We start from the raw sequence: 23,616 nt of genomic DNA, 5'->3' as shown, positions 1-23,616 counted from the left end.
TATTCATCAGACCACGTTACGTCCCGCCAGTCGTCTGCAGTCCACGTTCGATGATTTCTAGCCCATTGAACACGGGCACTTTTATGTACCCGTGTGAGCAATGGTCTCTTGCAAGGTGACCGGTTGCAAATGTTCATTGCATGCAGTTCCCGTCGCAATGTTCTCTCGCTGACAGGTTGGGATACACCTTCTTTCAACGACTGCAGCAATTCCTGTCGGGTTTGGAAGCGATTTTAATTCACAGGCCGTGAAAAGCGTCTCCGGTCCCTCTCACTTAGGATCTTTTCCCGACCATAATTCTGACGTTAGGTTAAGCCTGGAGTCAAATTCAAGCCCGTGAGGTTAAGCTTGCACGCTTAGCCAGCGTTAGGTTATGACGTCACGAGAGGAAAATCATGCATTGTTATCCGGCACGTATGATTAATCAGCAATACTGATCTGCATTTGGGGCAAGCGCCCAGGGGGTAGATTGCCTATCTGTTGTTTTCCTAGCCTTTTCTTAAATGATTACAAAGAAATTGGAAATGTATTGAACATCTCGCTTGGTAAGTTATTCCAGTCCCTAACTCCCCTTCATATAAATGAATATTTGCCCCAATTTGTCCCCTTGAATTCTAACTTTATCTTCATATTGTGATCTTTCCTACTTTCAAAGACGCCACTCAAACTTATACGTCTACTAATGTCATTCCACGCCACCTCTCCGCTGACAGCACGGAACATACAACTTAGTCGAACACCTCGTCTTCTTTCTCCCAATTTTTCCCAGCCCAAACATTGCAACATTTTTGTAACGCTACTCTTTCGTCGGACCGAGCTCGGTAGCTGCAGTCGCTTCAGTGCGGGCAGTATTCAGTATTCGGGAAATAGTGGGTTTGAATCCCACTGATGGCAGCCCTGAAGGTGGTTTTCCGTAGTTCCCCATTTTCACACCAGGCAAATGCTGAGGCTGTACCTTAATTAAGGCCACGGCCGCTTCCTTCCCAGTCCTAGCCCTTTCCTGTCCCATCGTCGCCATAAGACCTATCTGTGTCGATGCGACGTAAAGCCGATAGCAAAACAACTTTCGTCGGAAATCACCCAGAACAAATCGAGCTGTTTTTTCTTTGGATTTTTTCCAGTTCCTGAATCAAGTAATCCTGGTGAGGGTCCCATGCACTGGAACCATACTCTACTTGAGGTCTTATCAGAGTCTTATGTGCCCTCTCCTTTACATCCTTACTCCAACCCTTAAACGCCCTCATAACCAAGTGCAGAGATCTGTACCCTTTATTTACAATCCCATCTATGTGATTACCGCAATGCAGATCTTTCCTTATATTAACATCTACATACTTACAATGGTCCCCAAAAGGAACATTCAACCCATCAACGCAGTAATTAAAACTGAGAGGACTTTTCCTATTTGTGAAACAACCTGACTTTTAACCCCATTTATCACCATACCATTGCCTGCTGTCCATCTCACAACATTATCGAGGTCATCTGATGCATTTGTTCAGTTCTTCAGAGTATTTCATCTAGTTTGCCTTTTTAAAGCTCCAGCGTGGACGCGGGAAAGATGTAATTAAGGGAACAGAGATACCCATCCCAAGGAAGATTGGTCTGTGTTGACTATTCGCGAAGTCCCCCAAAACTTCTCTCATCATGGGTAGAGGGTTGCCTACAGCGTCATATGTGACGAAACAGAGGTCTGGGTTGGACTCTCGCTTTCAAGCAGTAGATCTAAACGTGCCTTTATCTTTTGCATCAAATATAAGATGTACATTTCGGTATTCTGACCATTCTACTAAAGCTATGCCGCAATAATCGTTTCTTGCATATTTCCAAGCTTCATGGTGGCTGTTGAAGTCGCCAGCATAGATAGTTGGATGACTTGCATCTGGAAGAGCTGGGGTTGGCCAGGAGATGACTGGAGGTTTGTAGATATTTACGATGGTTACATCTTGCAGTTTTATTGTTGCAATATGAATATTATTAATTGTACTAGATGAGATGAATTCAACCTGCTCCAAGTTGTTACGGGCATATGTAGCAATACCATATACATTATCAAAGGTGGCACCAATAATACTATAACCATAAATCTTCCCTCTCTTGCTTAGCTCATCTTCTGTAGCAGCATGTGTTTCTTGAATGAGAACCAGATCAATGTCATTATTACGTAGCAATTTTGACAAAACGTTACACTTATATCTACTGATACCTTCAATATTCAGATGGCAAATTTTAATACGATGTCCAAGCTTTCGAGTCAATTGGCTCTTAAAAGAGCCGTTGAGTAGATTACTTCGTACAGTTTGCATATTTGCTGGGAGATCTTTAGAAAATATTTCCAGCAGCCAATGTTGTTTCTTCCTGAGCACCACCCAGGGGTCACGTGTAGGGCTTTTTAAGGTTTAACCTACGGACGTGATGCAACGGATGGATTCCTGCAACCAGCGATAATTATCAGAGATTTGTACGCCTTGTGAAATCTGTAGCCAAAAAGCACATTCCAAGAGGCTACAGGAAAGAATACGTTTCTGGATGGAGTGAACAGAGCGATGCTCTATACAAAGATTTTCTTGAAACAGGTGCCCATACGACTAGTGAGGAGCTATTACGGAGTCTGGATGAAAATCGTAGACAGAAATGGGCAGAAACAGTTAGTAACTTGGATTTCTCTCATTCCAATAGAGAAGCCTGGAGCCTACTGAGAAAACTTGGAGGAAGCTCAAGAGGATTTAGGGAGAAGACAACTATCTCACCAAACAAAATAGCCTCCAATATTGTTTTAACTTCAAGGGTTACTAAAAATAAAAAACATACAAAAACCGTGAAAAAGAACCTAAGGATGCTTAAAAGTACCTCTCCAACCTCTTCCGAGTACTCTGAAGCCTTCACGATTGATGAGGTTGATACAGCATTAAAGGACATGAAAGTTGGTAAGGCACCAGGATTCTTCTTAAGGAGTTTAAGAAGACTAAAATCCTTGCCATACTGAAACCTGGCAAACCAAAAGATATACCACAAAACTACAGAACAATCTCTCTCCTCAGTTGTTGCTATAAACTCCTTGAAAGACTACTATACAACAGAATTAGCATTGTACACTAACTGACAGAGCAAATGCAACACCAAGAAGGAGTGGTTCGAAAGGGATGAAAGTTGGGGAAAAAACAGAGACGGCACGGACGAATAATTGATGTTTATTTCAAACCGATATGCAGGTTACACAATGCGCACGGCATCGACTCAGTAGGATGTAGGACCACCGCGAGCGGCGATGCACGCAGAAACACGTCGAGATACAGAGTCAATAAGAGTGCGGATGGTGTCCTGAGGGATGGTTCTCCATTCTCTGTCAACCATTTGCCACAGTTGGTCGTCCGCACGAGGCTGGGGCAGAGTTTGCAAACGGCGTCCAACGAGATCCCACACGTGTTCGATTGGTGAGAGATCCGGAGAGTACGCTGGCCACGGAAGCATCTGTACACCTCGTAGAGCCTGTTGGGAGATGCGAGCAGTGTGTGGGCGGGCATTATCCTGCTGAAACAGAGTATTGGGCAGCCCCTGAAGGTACGGGAGTGCCCCCGGCCGCAGCACATGCTGCAAGTAGCGGTGGGCATTTAACGTGTCTTGAATACGCACTAGAGGTGACGTGGAATCATACGCAATAGCGCCCCAAACCATGATGCCGCGTTGTCTAGCGGTAGGGCGCTCCACAGTTACTGCCGGATTTGACCTTTCTCCACGCCGACGCCACACTCGTCTGCGGTGACTATCACTGACAGAACAGACGCGTGACTCATCGGAGAACACGACGTTCCGCCATTCCCTCATCCAAGTCGCTCTAGCCCGGTACCATGCCAGGCGTGCACGTCTATGCTGTGAAGTCAATGGTAGTCTTCTGAACGGACGCCGGGAGTGCAGGCCTCCTTCAACCAATCGACGGGAAATTGTCCTGGTCGATATTGGAACAGCCAGGGTGTCTTGCACATGCTGAAGAATGGCGGTTGACGTGGCGTGCGGGGCTGCCACCGCTTGGCGGCGGATGCGCCGATCCTCGCGTGCTGACGTCACTCGGGCTGCGCCTGGACCCCTCGCACGTGCCACATGTCCCTGCGCCAACCATCTTCGCCACAGGCGCTGCACCGTGGACACATCCCTATGGGTATCGGCTGCGATTTGACGAAGCGACCAACCTGCCCTTCTCAGCCCTCGTAAAGTCGTCTGTCTGCTGGAAATGCCTCCGTTGACGGCGGCCTGGCATTCTTAGCTATACACGTGTCCTGTGGCACACGACAACACGTTCTACAATGACTGTCGGCTGAGAAATCACAGTACGAAGTGGGCCATTCGCCAACGCCGTGTCGCATTTATCGTTCGCTACGTGCGCAGCACAGCGGCGCATTTCACATCATGAGCATACCTCAGTGACGTCAGTCTACCCTGCAATTGGCATAAAGTTCTGACCACTCCTTCTTGGTGTTGCATTTGCTCTGTCAGTCAGTGTAATTAATCAACATATTCCTATTGACCAAGCTGATTTTAGGCAGAATCGTAGCTGTTGTGGCCAAGTCCTTGCACTCACAACATGCATTGAAGCAGGCTTTCAGCAACAGTTGAAAAACTCTGCTGTTTTTTGGATCTTTCTGCTGCTTACGACACGGTTTGGAGAGAAGGGCCGCTGTATAAACTTCTTCAGGCATTACCATGCAAAACCACGGTACAATTAATTGGAAACGTGCTTAATAATACACTCTTTTAGGTTGTTCTAGGGAATAGCACTAGCAAGCCGAGAAGACTGAATAATGATCTCCCTCTAGGATCAGTCTTGGCTCCTATCCTGTTCAATCTGTATGTATCAGATTTGCCACCAACAAAATCTAGAAAATTTTGCTATGGTGATGATATAGCTTTAGCTACAAGTCATAGCAACCTGAAAGAAACGGAGAACATTTTAACTGATGACCTTTCCATTCTTAGTGACTATTTTCGGAAGTGGAGACTCCAACGAAACACCAGCAAAACTGAGGTGTCCTGCTTGCATCTAAATAACAAAATGGCAAGCTGTAATCTCCAAGTTTCTTTTAACCGTAAGGTCCTCAGACACAATAACTACTCAAAGTACTTAGGTACTGTATAACATTAGATCGGACACTCTCCTCCAGGCAACATCTAGTAAATACAGCAGCAAAGGTTAGAAGTCGTAACAACATTCTGCATAAATTGTGTAGTACAACCTGGGGTGCTTCTGCAACTACCTTGAGATGTTCTGCCCTTGGTTTAGTTTTCTCTGTGGCAGAATATTGTGCTCCTGTGTGGATCAACAGCTGCCATGTGAAACTTGTGGACATTCAACTCAACAACACAATGAGGATTATTTCAGGCGTAATAAGATCAACTCCTACCCACTGGCTTTTTGTCCTGAGCAACATAATGCTTCCTTCATTCCGTAGAGCACAAGCACTGTTGAGAGAATACTCCAAGATAAATGAGAACCCTGACTTTCCCATCCACTCCAATATTCCTGACCTTCAGAGGAACCAGCTGAAATCTAGACATCAGCCAGTTAAGTTCGCTCAGATGCTCACAGAAGACAAGTTCAACCCCTACGCCCAATGGAACGAAGAATGCATCTCAAAAACAGGCGATCATCTCTGGCCTATCTTCCCACCTAATTCGAGGTCTGATCTCCAAAGAAGAACTTGGACCATCCTTAATAGGATTTGATTGGGTCGTGGTGTCTGTGCTGCGTTCCTGTATAAATTGGGAAAGATACAATCTCCCGAGTGTGATTGTGGTGCTCCTTTTCAAACCATCGAACACATTGCAAAGGAGTGTAGCAGATAAGCCTACCCTGGAGATTGGTTTGATTTTCTAGAGGCCAATATAGAGGCTCTAGGGTAGATAACAACTTTAGACATTAAAATACACTGACTGACAGAGCAAATGCAACACCAAGAAGGAGTGGTTCGAAAGGGATGAAAGTTGGGGAAAAAACAGAGACGGCACGGACGAATAATTGATGTTTATTTCAAACCGATATGCAGGTTACACAATGCGCACGGCATCGACTCAGTAGGATGTAGGACCACCGCGAGCGGCGATGCACGCAGAAACACGTCGAGATACAGAGTCAATAAGAGTGCGGATGGTGTCCTGAGGGATGGTTCTCCATTCTCTGTCAACCATTTGCCACAGTTGGTCGTCCGTACGAGGCTGGGGCAGAGTTTGCAAACGGTGTCCAATGAGATCCCACACGTGTTCGATTGGTGAGAGATCCGGAGAGTACGCTGGCCACGGAAGCATCTGTACACCTCGTAGAGCCTGTTGGGAGATGCGAGCAGTGTGTGGGCGGGCATTATCCTGCTGAAACAGAGCATTGGGCAGCCCCTGAAGGTACGGGAGTGCCACCGGCCGCAGCACATGCTGCACGTAGCGGTGGGCATTTAACGTGCCTTGAATACGCACTAGAGGTGACGTGGAATCATACGCAATAGCGCCCCAAACCATGATGCCGCGTTGTCTAGCGGTAGGGCGCTCGACAGTTACTGCCGGATTTGACCTTTCTCCACGCCGACGCCACACTCGTCTGAGGTGACTATCACTGACAGAACAGAAGCGTGACTCATCGGAGAACACGACGTTCCGCCATTCCCTCATCCAAGTCGCTCTAGCCCGGCACCATGCCAGGCGTGCACGTCTATGCTGTGGAGTCAATGGTAGTCTTCTGAGCGGACGCCGGGAGTGCAGGCCTCCTTCAACCAATCGACGGGAAATTGTTCTGGTCGATATTGGAACAGGCAGGGTGTCTTGCACATGCTGAAGAATGGCGGTTGACGTGACGTGCGCGGCTGCCACCGCTTGGCGGCTGATGCGCCGATCCTCGCGTGCTGACGTCACTCGGGCTGCGCCTGGACCCCTCGCACGTGCCACATGTCCCTGCGCCAACCATCTTCGCCACAGGCGCTGCACCGTGGACACATCCCTATGGGTATCGGCTGCGATTTGACGAAGCGACCAACCTGCCCTTCTCAGCCCTCGTAAAGTCGTCTGTCTGCTGGAAATGCCTCCGTTGACGGCGGCCTGGCATTCTTAGCTATACACGTGTCCTGTGGCACACGACAACACGTTCTACAATGACTGTCGGCTGAGAAATCACGGTACGAAGTGGGCCATTCGCCAACGCCGTGTCCCATTTATCGTTCGCTACGTGCGCAGCACAGCGGCGCATTTCACATCATGAGCATACCTCAGTGACGTCAGTCTACCCTGCAATTGGCATAAAGTTCTGACCACTCCTTCTTGGTGTTGCATTTGCTCTGTCAGTCAGTGTATAATGTACCGGGCGAGTTGGCCATGCGCGTAGAGGCACGCGGCTGTGAGCTTGCATCCGGGAGATAGTAGGTTCGAATCCCACTATCGGCAGCCCTGAAGATGGTTTTCCGTGGTTTCCCATTTTCACACCAGGCAAATGCTGGGGCTGTACCTTAATTAAGGCCACGGCCGCTTCCTTCCAACTCCTAGGCCTTTCCTATCCCATCGTCGCCATAAGACCTATCTGTGTCGGTGCGACGTAAAGCCCTTAGCAAAAAAAATATAATGTACTTGCTTTCCTGTTTCTGTATATAAATGCTACACGATAAAAAAAATCGAGGTCATGTTGCAGTTGCTCACAATCTTGTAACTTATTTATTACTCTATACAGAATAACATCATCCGCAAAAAGCCTTACCTCTAATTCCACTTCTTTACTCATATCATTTATATATATAAGGAAAAATAAAGGTCCAATAATACTGCCATGAGGAATTCCGCTCTTAATGATTACAGGGTCAGATAAAGCTTTGCCTACTCTAATTCTATGAGATACATTTTCTAGAAATAGAGCAACCCATTCAGCCCCTCTTTTGTCTAGTCCAATTGCACTCATTTTTGCCAGTAGTCTCCCATGATCCACCCTATCAAATGTTTTAGACAGGCCAATCGCGATACAGTCCATTTGACCTCCTGAATCCAAGATATCTGCTATATCTTGCTGGAATCATACAAATTGAGCTTCAGTGGAATAACCAATAACAGGAGGCATCTTCACAGGCGTGTGAGGAGGAGGAGGAGGAGGCGGCCGAACTCTCCAATTTCTACTAATGTGACCTGGGGCCACTTTTCAGTCCATCCATTCAATTATGCTTCGTTACTACGAGGTGTTTAAAAATGTATTCAACTCACATCTGGACGTAGGTTTTATGTCCAACTATGTCCCATTCAATAATATGAATGAAGAACTAGGCAGTTTTCTACTTTCTTTTCTACCTGTTCCCACTTTGATCGGCTATGTAGTGTTATTGGCAAAGCACCAAAGGTTACTGGATTTAATCCTAGTGAAGTCGGTAGGCATTTAAGAGTGCCTAAATTTGAGAGACCCCTGTCATTATATTAAAGAACACTTTTTCTTAGAAATGTCCTGTATTTTTTACTTGTTAAATAGCAGTTAAAGGGACATTAAAGGCACTGCGTTTTCACTGTAACGTTAGAGACTTCATTCCTTTTCTTCGTTCAGTTACAATATTCTTTCTCATTAAAATGGTAAACATGTTATGCAACCTAATTTCAGTGACCTTCGCATCATTTGCTAATAACGAGCAAAGTACATACTCAATACATAGGGGAGGATTATTCCCATAATCGCAGTACTGGAGATTTCTAACCGAGGAAGACATACTACATGGATCAAGAGTTTATCTTATAATTCTAGTAGGCTGCTGGGCATGTTGTTAATTTCAACTAAGTCTCTGTATAGAAGAGGAGGTTCTCAGACAATACTGGTCTGGAAGATTTAATAAATTCGAAAATGCCACATACTGTACTCACCGGGTTTTGCTGGTTCTCCTCCTACTACCCTTATATGAGAGACGTTGCTATATCCGCACTCCGGACTGTCAGGTAGTGCTGGAAAGTCACCGATATTGGTCTGAGTGCCATGTCCTGGATCCGGCTGGTTATTGATCAGGCCTTGCTCTTCCGGGCAACACACAAGAGGATCTCTACCCTGGTAGCCGCACATGGACTTTTTTAGGTGATCCGTCGCTCCTGGTTCATTGCGATGATTGCGAAGTATTGCTAGCAGTGGCTCACACTGTCTGAGGTTGATGCAGTTTCCCTGACCTCCTTTCGGAGTGGTGCAACGATTTCCGTCAGCAGACCCTGCAAGAAACAAGGCATATTGCAATCAATATTTTCCGATATTCTGATTTTGTATCTCATGTCAATGACCTCTTTGGTGAGATTTAGGGCGGCAACTGAACTACTGCGAATGTCATTTCATCTGCTGTGAGAATTATATCTCTGTTTGAAATACTAAAGCTCTTTTTGGTTTCTTTCATTCGACAAAACAAAAAATGCAAACTATTTTAACTTTGTTCAACAAACTGGGATTAACAAGGTAGATACCGGTAATTTCAAGCTACAACCAGAAATATGAGATGATGGTGCAAGTTTCAATTATAGAGGGGGCTGAAGGAGGCAAAAAATCACTTCTGAAACAAAATTTCTGGAAGCGTTTAACTGAATAATCGATTCTGTGCTATTTTTTATAATTATCATATACCGGTACCAAATACACAATCTTAATAACTGTATGGAAGAAATTTTTACGAGCTGACGTTTTCCTTTTCTGACTACTAGTACTAATACTAACATTTCTACATCGTATGAGAAATTTGAGGGTATTCTGGGATTTTCTTCGACAGTTTGAGACAGGACGAAAGCATGTCAGATGGAAATGTTGGGCAGAAACGTAGATCTCTCTCATATATAAGCTAGGCGTGATCTTCATTCCAGTACTATGAAAGTATTGCTTCGAATTAAATTTGAACATATGTCTGTAAGGTTATCAGCCCAGAGGTTGGTAGAAGCCTCAAGTAGCACTACCAGAGGTTATATCGTCACGGGAAACCTCAAAAACCGAAGGCGGTGCTAAAATGAGACGTGCTAAGCAAGATGAGGAATGAAGTAGTTCGCCATTGTTTTCCTTACTGGGTCAGTATGATTGACTCTATGGCTAACACCAGACGCACAAGTCGTGCTCTGAATATTAGTTACTCGGCACCATCCATACTTCAGAAGCTTCTATACTATAACAGCCTTAAATGAGAGTGGGACTTCGGTGGTAGTTACATTTTGCTCTGGCCTGTACCAAGGGGCAGATGCAAAGATACTGCACCTATCAAGAAATTGCAACAGATGGGAAATATGAATGCCTTTGCACCCAGAAAGTACGCTGGATAGTCCAGTTTCTTTAGAATCAAATGTGAGTGCAGTAAATGTACAGACAAAAATGTACATATATATTTATTCACGTTGTATTTCAATTTCTACAAAAAATTTCACTTTCAAATTAAAATGTATTAATAAGTCAAATATATTTTTAATCTTATAGTAATCCCTTTGTTTATAATATATTGCATTAAATTACTGTAGTTACATATATATATGTTATTGATAGGTTTTGGCCAGCCCGCGGTGTAGGGGTAGTGTGCCTGACTCTTATTCTTACCCGGAGGCCCCGGGATCTGAGGGTTGGTTCGAGGTCCACTCAGCTTACGTAATTACAATTGAGGAGCTATCTGACGGTGAGATGGCGGCCCCGGCCTAGAAAGCCAAAAATAACGGCCGAGAGGATTCGTCGTGCTGACCACATGACACCTCATAATCTACAGGCCTTCGGGCTGAGCAGCGGTCGCTTGGTAGGCCATGGCTTTTCGGGGCTGTCGCGCCATGGGGTTTGGTTTGGATTTTTGATTGAGGGGGGGGGAATCACTTTTGTTTCCTGCCTGTATCATATTCATTACGTCTCTGAATAGACGAGGCGCCAGTGCATGTGAGTGTTTGTATTAGTGGAGTTCGCGCTTGATGATAGTATTTTATATTGCTGAATTGGGGTCGATCTCTGTCCAGAGATTGATTGATCTCATAGAGCATGAAAAAGAGAACACAGTTGCCGGAGACCAATAACAGTCAAGTTTGTGTCCTACAACGCGATCCTTATTAATAGGAAAAACTGAAAGGCCCAAAGAAAACTATCTGCAAAGATCTCACTCCCCTACGTTTTCAGCTACTCTAGGAGGCAATTACTAAGTTGGGATATATAAATAACTGGCGAATGGCTTTTAGCGCCGGGAGTGTCCGAGGACATGTTCGGGTCGCCAGGTGCAGGTTTTTGATTTGACGCCCGTAGGCGACCTACGCGCCGTGATGAGGATGAAATGATAATGAAGGCGACACATACACCCAGCCCCCGTGCCAGCGAAATTAACCAATTTATGGTTAAAATTCCCGACCCTGCCGAACCCGGGACCCTTGTGACCAAAGGCCAGCACGCTATCCATTTAGCCATGGAGCCGTACAAACTCGTGTCCTCATCCTGAGGTGGTGCAGCTCTTTCCAAGCACATCCCCATTGGAGGCGAGCTGCATGTAACATTTTAACCACATACCAGCCCTCGTGCCATTCTTAAATTTCTGGCAGTACCGGGAATCAAACCGCGACCTCCCGACGACGGCAGCTAATAGTGTTAACCGTTACGCTACAGAGGCGGACAGTATGGGGTAAAGAATACATAGTCGAAGGACGGGGCAGTGATAACCGAAGAGTGCCTGAGCCTGTAGGGAGCCTAACTGGAGGGAAGAAATGTAGGTGGGGCAGTTTGCAGAGGTTTGGGAAGGGGAAGTGGGAGTTAGAGCAGACGGGATTTTTCTTCTTCTTTATCTGTTTACCCTCAGGGTCGGTTTTACCTTCGGACTCAGCGAGGAATCCCACCTCTACTGCCTTAAGAGCAGTGTCTTGGACCTTCAGACTCTGTGTCGGGGGATACAACTGGGGAGGATAACCAGTACCTCGCCCACGTGGTCTCATCTGCTATGCTGAACAGGAGCCTTGCGGGGGATGGGAAGATTGGAAGGGCTAGACAAGGAAGAGGAAAGGAAGCGGCCGTGGCCTTAAGTCAGGTACCATCCCGGCATTTGCCCGGAGGAGAAGTGGTAAACCACGGAAAACCACTTCTAGGATGGCTGAGGTGGGAATCGAACCCACCTCTACTCAGTTGACCTCCCGAGGCTGAGTGGACCCCGTTCAAGCCCTCGTACCACTTTTCAATTTTCGTGATAGAGCCGGGAATCGAACCCGGGCCTCCGGGGGTGGCAGCTAATGACAGCCGTGGCCTTAATTAATGGACAGTCCCGGCATGTGCCTGGTGTGAATATGCTAAACAACGGAAAACAATCTTCAGGGCTGCCGCTAGTGGGGTTCGAACCCAATATCTCCCGGATGCAAGCTCACAGCTGCGCGCCCCTAAGCGTACGGCCTACTAGCCAGGATCAAAACTGCCAACTCGAGCTCAGAAGTCCAGCGCTCTACCGTCTGAGCTACTCAGCCTGGTAATGACAGAATAGGAAAAGGTGGTGGAGGCGTACGGGTATATCTGCGCAAAAAAAATAAATAAATAAATAAAAAAAATGTAGAGCTGCAGATTCGTAGTGCTAAGTGTTTACTTAGTGTTGTGTATCGTGCACCCAAGGCGAAATATCTTGAAGACCTGGAGGACGTAGGCTGCTGAAGTCCTATTACCCTCATCTGATCATGTAATTTTAATGAAAATCCAAAACCTGTTTCCAGTTATTCGACCGGGTCAAGAATGGAATGAAGCATACATCTAGCGGCGAGAATAGGAATTGTGCCGGCTGCCGAAGCCTGTCGCACTCCTCTGGGGCAATATTTAATGACTGACAGATGAAATGAAATTATAGTGGAGAATGTTGCTGGAATGAAAGATGACAGGAAAAACCGGAGTACCCGGAGAAAAACCTGTCCTGCCTCCGCTTTGTCCAGAAAATGTCTCATTTGAACTGACCGGGATTTGAACCACAGAGTACAGCGGTATCCGGCGCGCTGTCGCCTGAGCCACGGAGCTCCCGATGATGTAATTTTAATGGTAAGCTTTAATACTGACATGATAAAATGTGACTCGACTGAATCTAGACGATTGAAAAGCATGCTTACCTCAACAAATATGACAATCCTTCCCCTTAATCCTGCACACCGCACACCACACAGCTACTGTACTTCCCATACACTGCTAGACCTTATCATAACAATACTGACAGAAAAAGATGTTAATCAGTCAATACTGATCTGCAATTAGGGCAGTCGCCCAGGTGGTGGCAGATTCCCTATCTGTTGTTTTCCTAGCCTTTTCTTAAATGTTTTCAAAGAAATTGGGAATTTATTGAACATCTCCCTTGGTAAGTTATTCCAATCCCTAACTCCCCTTCCTATAAATGAATATTTGTCCCAATTTGTCCTCTTGAATTCCAACTTTATCTTTATATTTTGATCTTTCCTACTTTTAAAGACGCCGCTCAAACTTATTCGCCTACTAATGTCATTCCGCTGACAGCTCGGAACATACCACTTATTGCATGTAACTATTCTCATGCTTAGACCCGTATTGAAACTTGCTATAATTTGCATACGATTCCCACTTCCGCCATCCACCCATTCAACTCATATTGTCCCCTGTCGCTAAATAATCACTTTACTACATTAACCGAGACATGTCCCGCTCGACCTCCGAGCATCCCCAGCCCCTACAACTCCTCTCAAGGCTAAGACATAACATTATTAACCCCACCCACAACCAACCTGTACCCAATTACAATCCCAATATTAAGCAGCAAAACACATCAATAAAAATACATCCGTGAACACAATGAACAGATCAACATCCAAAACAACAGTGCCAAAACTGGAATACACATCAACTCTAACAACACTGATGTCAAAAACATGGCAAATCCCAACAACAATGAAAAGATCCGGCCTAAATTCTCACAAACCCAACCCAACCGCCAATGAGCCACTGTATTTAAATGCTGACCCATGGACAAATGCCAGCTCCCGAATTATACTACCATGCCATATTTGCTCAACATATCCACTAAATGTCCCACATATGAGCCTAAATTAATTAGAATTGATAAGGTTTCGGGGGATATACTAAAGACAATGGGTTGGGATATTACCATATCTGAAGTACTTATTTGATTATTGTTTGCATGAAGGAGCTACTGTATACCAAATAAATGGAGAGTTGCTATAGTAGGCCCTGTGTATAAAGGAAAGGGTGATAGACATAAAGCTGAAAATTACAGGCCAGTAAGTTTGACATGCATTGCATGCAATCTTTGGGAAAGCATTTTTTCTGATTATATTAGACATGTTTGCGAAATTAATAACTGGTTTGATAGAAGACAGTTTGGGTTTAGGAAAAATTATTCCACTGAAGCTCAACTTGTAGGATTCCAGCAAGATATAGCAGATATCCTGGATTCTGGAGGTCAATTGGACTGTATCGCGAGTGACCTATCTAAGGCATTTGATAGGGAAGATCATGGGAGTCTACTGGCAAAATGAGTGCAATTGGACTTGACAAAAGAGTGACTGAATGGGTGGATATATTTATAGAAAATAGAACTCAGAGAATTAGAGTAGGCGACGTTTTATCTGTCCCTGTAATAATTAAGAGGGGAATTCCTCAAGGCAGTATTATTGGACCTTTATGTTTTCTTATATATATATCAATGATATGTGTAAAGAAGTGGAATCAGAGATAAGGCTTTTTGCAGATGATGTTATTCTGTACAGAGTAATGTACCGTTTTCATCGTCCTGATAACGGAATAAAGGATGTCATACGGTGTTAAAAGTTTGCCATGCACGGTAATGAGATCGCAAAGATTATGTAGTTGAGCTATACATCTAAAAAGAACGAATATATTAAGTGAAATAGGCCGTGATTTCAGAATATACAGGGTGAAGCGTAATTCGCGCACTCGGGCGTCGCAGCGCGACTTCTCACATGCCAGCAATAAAAAAATGTCTCTTACAAAATTTCGTCTTGCGAGTATATCCGGTAGAAAACGGACGTTGAAGAGTGGCAATCTGGCAACACTGTAACCATATGTAGGGTAACTACCGCTGTCAGCATTTTCTCGTCGTGCCGTGCAGTTGGTGCAGTGGATAGAGTTTTTGGTTAGCATGCAGGAGGTCGATGGTTCGATCCTGGGTTGAGGAGCATTTTTTATTTGATAATTTCCATCTGACAATCATCATCATCATTATCTGTTTACCCTCCAGGTTCGGTTTTTCCCTCGGACTTAGCGAGGGATCCCACCTCTACCGCCTCAAGGGCAGTGTCCTGGAGCTTCAGACTCTTGGTCGGGGGATACAACTGGGGAGTATGACCAGTACCTCGCCCAGGCGGCCTCACCTGCTATGCTGAACAGGGGCCTTGTGGAGGGATGGGAAGATTGGAAAGGATAGGCAAGGAAGAGGGAAGGAAGCGGCCGTGGCCTTAAGTTAGGTACCATCCCGGCATTCGCCTGGAGGAGAAGTGGGAAACCACGGAAAACCACTTCCAGGATGGCTGAGGTGGGAATCGAACCCACCTCTACTCAGTTGACCTCCCGAGGCTGAGTGGACCCCGTTCCAGCCCTCGTACCACTTTTCAAATTTCGTGGCAGAGCCGGGAATCGAACCCGGGCCTCCGGGGGTGGCAGCTAATCACGCTAACCACTACACCACAGAGGCGGACTCCATCTGACAATACCTACTGTAATACAGTAAGACACCATTTCTGAGGTCACATGTATCCTACATTTACAACATTTTGTAACGCTGAAACAACAAATACCTGGTTAGACTAATACGAAATAGACAGCTGAAACAAACAGGTTACACATCTAGTAGATGAAGTGGTGCGAATAAATTCACGCCCACGACGTGGAAAGGGCGCCTTTCAAAGCTGACCAATGAAAAAGATTGTTCGTCCATTTCTAGGATCGTAGTATATAAGTGCAAATGGTTTCTAGAGGACCCGCTGCAATCGCTGTTGACGATTAAGATGCCAGATACCATACCACCTGGACTACATTTACGAAATAAAAAACATACGCCTCAACCCAGGATCGACCACTCGACCTCCTGCATGCCAAAACTCTATCCACTGCACCAACTGTACAGTACGACCAACTTCTGCTGACAGAGATAGTTACCCTACATGTGGTTACAGTGTTGTCAGATTGCTACTCTTCAACGTCGTTTTTCTGCCGGATATACTCGCAAGACGAAATTTTGTAAGATATATTTTTTTATTGCTGGCATGTGAGGAGTCGCGCTGCGACGCCCGAGTGCGTGAATTACGCTTCACCCTGTATATAATACGAACGCATAAAATCAAGGAGGCCATGCATGTGACGGCAAAGAAGTTCATTTGGCGAATTAAGTATGCCTAAATCATGGAGTTAGACGTAAAGTTATAAAGGATCCATGCGGCCGTGATAAAAAAATAATAGAAAGTTTTTAAAATTGTTAAAAAAGAGGAAGAGTGTGAACAATTAAAAAAAATTTTACGCAAAACTTCGAAGTAAGTTTATCCAAGAAAAAAAAATCCTCGCGGAAAGAAGGAGGAAGATATTTCAATTAATAAGAGCTGAAGAACCTGCACAGTGAAGAAATTTTAGAATTACGCCTATATCTGATCAAATATCGAGGCGGGAAGTCAGAAGAAGTTGAATAGTATCCGGACAGTAGTCGGAATATAGACCGAAGACCGTTACGAAATACCAAGTCAAATTTAACGTATTATAGGTTGATTGGCTGGATAAAAAATTTTTAAAGCTAACTTGATAATTTACCTGTTAAAATCTGTCACAAGGAATTGACATTGAATTTCTGACATAATAACCTGAAACAAAAATATAATCTAGATTCTTTGTAGAACATTCTGAAGGATATGGACGTGATATTAATTGCCATATTGGAAATGTTTCTTTCACATATGACTAACGGCTACAACATGAGAGGCTAAATCGGAGATGGAGCCGACTTTCCGACGTAGACCGCCCAGCTGATCCTGCTAACCCGAGTTTTGAGACTACAACCTGATGGTGACGTAACGGATGTTGGGGACTTTCTACGCAGCCCTAAGATGACAACATCGGAGCTTAACCCAGTCATCTAACATCAGCAGCCGCAAGCTAAGTTCCAAAGAATTATTTTATTATCTTGAAACTAATGTGTCGTAGACGTAGTATTTTAATATTTGTAGTGAACATTGGTATGTTGTTTGATATGGAGTTCTTCGTGACGAAATCTCAATCGATACTATATTTGCAATGAGATTATCCTAGATGATTTATTATTATGGGAGTAGGTATTTCTTCCAGAGCTTATAATCAATGTCATAATATAGGAATGTTTATAATTGAACAAGGAGAGATTTAAAGTGATGTTTTTAACCATTATGGGATTGAAACAACGTATACAAAGAGACATATCCCAAATGTAATGTTTTAAAGAAGATAGTTGATTTCGGAGTAACTTAGATCTGATTACTATTACGACGCGATGACATGTGAGTAAATATTAACTTGTTTAGTTTATACATGTGTTTCATTTACAGGATATCGTGTTCATGTGTATTATAAATGAAATTTAACCCAGAAATGTACCGTTGCAGTACATTAATGATATGTTAAGATGATTTGCCGCCTAGTTGGAAATGATAATGTTTACGTAGGGAAGTTAGGATTTGAGTGACATGTTGATGTGGTTTTACGAATAATTATTCGCTGAGATATATTTATGGGAATGATTGACGAGATATTATGATAATTAATATTGGTAAATGGAGAGATAGATGTGCTTAAGGATAATTTTGGTGGTAAATACGACGTATTACTGGCCAATGGTGATGTTTGACATATGCGGCATGATATTAAAATGATAATACGAGATATATTGGGTTAGTGGTACATGAATACAATGGAATACATCGTAGATTTCATACGTGGGTTACCGTAAACTGTCTTCAGATTAAATATCCAAATAAGAAATAAATAAGGGGAAACTTGTTGTCTTCATAGAGAATATGTCAACGTTGTAATGAATGTTATTTGAAGTTTGGTATCGAGTATGTCTTTAATTGATAGAGCAACTTCGTAATTTGAATCTCTACCACAATTAAACAAAATAGGTTACCAAATACATTCCTACGAATTTTATGATACTTGATTGGACATTGGTGAAACCATAAATCATGATAGGTATAATTTCTATTTGAACTACGATAATAATGGTTCTTTATACGATACCTACATTTAATTTTAGGATGTTATTTGAATATTTTAACCAAATGACATGGTCAAAGTGACCAATATTTTTCATTTAAAGATCGATATATATTTGAAATAGCCATTTTGAGCTGTTATATACTTGGAACTTACTTGCAACTGCTGACGTTACAATATTGGAGGACATATATTTGTTAGTGACAGAATATCAATTTAATATCGACGAAAATAAGCATTTTTTAGAAAGAAACAAGAGCTGATGGACTCAGATTAAGCATATTTATTATGAAATTTACTAAGGCTTAGGGACTTAGATTTTTATTAACCTATATTAATTTTTTCTGCTTATCAATTAATTGTCATTATTATTGTGAGATAATTAATTTCAGAGAATTTTTAACTACATCCTCAACAGATAGAATATGAACTTACGATTTATGTGATTAAGAGAATTTCTTCTTTATTTTTATGATGCGGTTGATAAGTGCAAGAGGATCAATTGAATCAGATTGTAGATAGATTAAATTTAAATTTTTCCATACAGAGAGGAGGAAGATAATTGATGTAAATAAATGTTATCAGATTTTTTCTTTATGATTCTAGAATCATGAAATAAACTAAAGATTATTCAATTTAGAGGTTATTATTGAAGATAGGCTAATATCATTATGGTATAGATGATTTTGAATTAATTAATTAAAAAAAGTTATTTAATTTTCTTTCTTTTCTTTTCTTCGAATGATTGGACTTGGACAATTTAACATTGTTTCCGGTGGATGGATGGTATCGATGGTAATTTATTAAAAAGGAAATGCGGTTTCCCAGTTGACCTCACGTAAAAATAATACTGTTCACAGATGCATTATAATTATTCCTGAGAGGTGTCGCGTGGCAGTTTAAGGATTATCCTTTCGATAAATATAGTAAGAGAAATGAAGATTGCGAAATCGCTTAAATTTTATGATGCGGTTACTGTTTATCCAATGAATGCTAGAAGCGAGCATAGCTACCTTGACACTTAGCATCGTTTTTCTTAAATGCATTGTTCCATTTAATGATCCTTAGAGGTGATGATTGGATGAGTGGAAAATAGCCGGAGCAATTGATGGGTCGCCCAATATGGTGCAAGAAAGAAATCCCCTCAGGATGGTGCAGTAATAAATAAGTTACAAAACCGTGAAGAACTGCAAAATTACCTCGATAATGTTGTGAGATGGACAGTAGGCAATGGTATGATGATAAACGGGGTTAAAAGTCAGGTTGTGAGTTTCACAAATAGGAAAAGTCCTCTCAGTTTTAATTACTGCGTTGATGGATTGAAAGTTCCCTTTGGGGATCATTGTATGTACCTGGGTCTTAATATAAAGAAATATCTTCATTGGGCTAATCACATAAATATGATTGTAAATAAAGGGTACATCTCTCTGTACATGGTTATGAGGGTATTTAGGGGTTGTAGGGAGGATATAAAGGAGAGGGCATACAAGTCTCTGGTAAGACCCCAACTAGAGTATTGTTCCAGTATATGGGACCCTCACCAGGATTACTTGATTCAAGAACTGGAAAAAATCTAAAGAAAAGCAGATCGATTTGTTCTGGGTGATTTCCGACAAAATAGTAGAGTGGGTTCGAGCCCCACTGTCGGCAGCCCTGAAGATGGTTTTCCGTGGTTTCCCATTTTCACACCAGGCAAATGCCGGGGCTGTACTTTAATTAATGCCACGGCCGCTTCCTTCCAATTCCTAGGACTTTCCTCTCCCGTCGTCGCCAAAAGACCTATCTGTGTCATCAGTGCGACGTACAGCAAAAAAACCGAACTGATTTACATTAAATATATTTGCTTCAGAATATAACTGACTACATGGGTATAATATTTCTTTCTGGTACATTATTCGTAATGCAATGTTTTGAACAACCTGTATTTTATTAATTACATTTTTGTAGGCTCCTCTCCATGCCAATATCCAGTAGCTAAGAATAGACTGAACTAAAGCGTAATAAACTTCTTTGAACCATTTCATACTAGATATGTATTTTAAATTCTGAAATATACAAGTGGTTCTTCTGACTTTATTTCTTAAGTCGATAATTTTACTTTTCCATTTCATGTTCGCGTCAGTTAATAATCCGAAATACTTAATACTACTTACTTTAACAATTTTGTAGCAGTTACAATTAAATTTACAGTTAATTAATTTAAAACGTTCCTTGTATCTGTTATTGAAAATTTAATAAATGTTGTCTTCTTAATGTTTAGAAGCAATTCATTGTTATCTAAACATGCTTTAACTTTAAGCAGTGCTTGAGTTGCTCTCTGTCTGACGAGATTCCAGCCTGTATCATATGCATGTGTTACGAAGTGTATATGTTCGTCGTTTTCTATTGTTTTATCTAGATCATTAATAAATAGACTAAACAATAGTTGTCCTAATACTGTGCATTGTGGGACACCCTTTATTATCTTTATCGATGTGCTTAGGGATTGATTAACTTTACAATGGCGAAAAATGAAAGTATCCTCCTATTCAATACATCATATATTCCGTCATTAGACGGAGTAAACAAGTTCAGACATGTTTCGGCTCGTTTGAGCCATCTTCAGTGAAAAAATTAGGGGGGTTGGAATAATTTACATAATATGAGTTGAAAAAATGCTAAAAAGCATAATGAAAGCGCAAATGAAAAAACAAACAAAAGAGAGCCTAGACGGAAACAAAATAGCACAAATATACAATATTTACATCAATATGCAGAGCAAAAAACAACTTATTGTGACAAAATTCAGTGAAACAGGTGTTAATTTGAAATAATAATTAATACTAAAAACTGCGTTAACCTAAGAAACAAGGGAATGAGAAAACAAATGATGCAGATGGAAATGAATAATAGTAGCACATGGTGAGGTTGTGGACCTCATAGTTTACAAATTATTAGTTTATAAAAACGACAAAACAGTTTGAAATCGCTGTCAAAATCCTAGTGGAAACCCATCACATAAAATTGGTCAGGAGGAGAGCGGGAGCAAACATTTTGAGAGAAACCAAGCCTGAATTAACCTGCAGGCGAAAAGCCTGTGATAAGGAGAAAAAACACCTTAAATTTAAGGCTTCAGAAATAGCAGCATTCTTAATATCTTCTCAATCTAGCGGTCCCTTTCTTCATTATTGTTTCATAATGTTGGCTGGTGTTTTGCCTTATTATAGAGGGGTCGGAAGGGCCGCATATAAAAATATGAGAAGCTGTGTTAGGTAGAAGACAGATGCATAGTAAATTGTAGTAATCTAGTGGAAACCGTCAATGAAGTTCTAATGGTGTGCAGTAGGTGGTTGTCCTCTCTAGTGGCCTGGCTTTCTCAATGTTGACATACTGTACTCGATCTGTCAAGTAACTCTCAAGCAAATCCAGCACCTTACCCCTAAAGACGTATTTTTCCAATTTCTGGAGGAGCAAGTGGTGTGACACACTATCGAATTCCTTTTCAAGGTCGAGAAATATCCCTGTGGATAGAAGGCCCAATGGCCTCAACTACGCCAATAAAGACATGTATCTATCTATCTATCTATCTATCTATCTATCTATCTATCTATCTATCTATCTATCTATCTATCTATCTATCTAACTATCTATGTATCTATCTGTAATTTCTAATGTCATAAATATTTCCAGACTTGTGAAGAGGTTTTACTATTGTTGTTTAAAGTTGCTTTGGAAAGTAACCTAACGTGAATGAATCATTGATAATATTCAGCAACTGTTCCTCTAATGACTCTCTATTTTCCTTTAATAATTCAAGCGAAATAGTGTCTATTCCTACAGATTTGTTTTCATCTACTTCATTCAAACATCTTTTCAGATCGCATTCTGTTACTGGTGCAAGGAAACAAGTATGAGGGTTGCGAGCGATGTTTAATGTGGAGTCGGAAATCTGTCTGTGATGTTTTGCTTTCTCTATGATTTCGTTAAAGAAATAGTTGTTAAATTTATTAGAAATAGTTATGTCATCTTTAAAGACTTCGCCTTTATATCGGATTTCCTTGATCTCTTCTTTTCTAACTGACATTTTTGTTATTTCATTGTATAAACTGCGACTGAACTGCGATTGATCAGATTCCTATAGTATTCCATTTTAGTTTTCACATTCAGACCATTTAGTTTGTTCCTATATTTCCTGTACTGTTCTTTAATTTCCAAGTTATCCTTATTTTTTTAATATTTTAAAATATAAAGTCGGTCTCTTGTGTGAATAGATTTCACCAAACCATACGTAATCCATTCTGTTCTTTTAACTACCTTTGATTTCAATTGAACAGTGCACAGGTTCATGCAGCTTTTAATTGTATTCGCGAATTTATCAAGTTTGATACCTAAATCATTGCTGTTTGAGATGATTTCCCAATTTATTTTACGTAAATGATTTTTAAGCTCAAAATGATCTACTTTTAAAAAGTTACATCGAAAATTTGGTATATTACTAGGGACCGAGGCATTTTGAATGTTGAGGCTTACTATTATTGGATAATGATCTGAAATTTTACTTTGAGAGATGATAGGCAGAATGTCGTCATTTCTCAATTTACTTTTAATCAAAGCATGATCAATACACGATTTACTTGTACCAGATACTCTAGTAGGTTGAGATATTCGTCACAGTCGTGTTCATTTAAGAGGTCTATATTTGTGTACCCTATTGGAGGGCCTCCGTGGCTCAGGCGGCAGCGCGCCGGCCTCTCACCGCTGTGTTCCGTGGTTCAAATTCCGGTCACTCAATGTGAGATTTGTGCTGGACGAAGCGGAGGTTTGTCTCTGGGTACTCTAGTTTTAACTCTCATATTTCATTTAAGCAATACTCTCCAATATCATTTCATTTCACGTGTCATTCATTAATCATTGCCCCAGAGGTGTGCGACAGTCTTCGGCAGCCTGCACAATTCCTCTCCTCGCCGCTAGACGACCAGGTCGAATGACTGGAAACAGGCTATGGATTTTCATTTCACATTTGTGTCCCCTATTATCAGTTCGGTTTCAGCATGGCATCTCTCCTGGATATAATGATCTAACGCACTGCGAAACCGCTGTTCGTGATATTCATGTGACCGATATACTCCTGTAATAGTTACTTTCTTGTTGTCGTAGTTAATTACTACTCTGAGAATTTTAAAGTCATCATGCTCAACAATTTCCATTTCGTGTTCCAAACCATTTTTGCCATTACTACAACACCATCACATTTGTTAACTGAACCCTCATTGTAATAAGATTTGTACAAGGCATGATTACTTATATTTACATTACTCAGTAATCAACTTTCTGTTAAAATTATGACATCGAACCTAGGATCATATGCTACCAAAAACAAAGCAAAGCAAAGCAAAGTCACCTCCGTACAGGCCATGAAGGCCCTTGGAAGAGTGGAAGGTAAAGGCTTCCACCATTGTTAACCT

General features: G+C 42.0%; 1 protein-coding gene across 1 annotated transcript in view; it reads right to left on the bottom strand.

Annotated features, from left to right (window-relative positions):
- Positions 1 to 23,616, bottom strand: part of LOC136858384 (venom protease) — a 342,725-nt gene that overhangs the window by 148,251 nt on the left and 170,858 nt on the right. Inside the window, exon 3 of the mRNA XM_068225542.1 lies at positions 8,860 to 9,192. Within this exon, the coding sequence (XP_068081643.1) occupies positions 8,860 to 9,192 (333 nt within the window). The remainder of the gene's footprint in view (positions 1 to 8,859; positions 9,193 to 23,616) is intronic.

This window comes from Anabrus simplex, chromosome 1 (assembly GCF_040414725.1).
Source record: "Anabrus simplex isolate iqAnaSimp1 chromosome 1, ASM4041472v1, whole genome shotgun sequence".
Classification (NCBI taxonomy): Eukaryota; Metazoa; Arthropoda; class Insecta; order Orthoptera; family Tettigoniidae; genus Anabrus; species Anabrus simplex.
Note: the sequence above shows the minus strand (reverse complement) of the source record. Positions and strands in the feature narration are given on the sequence as shown.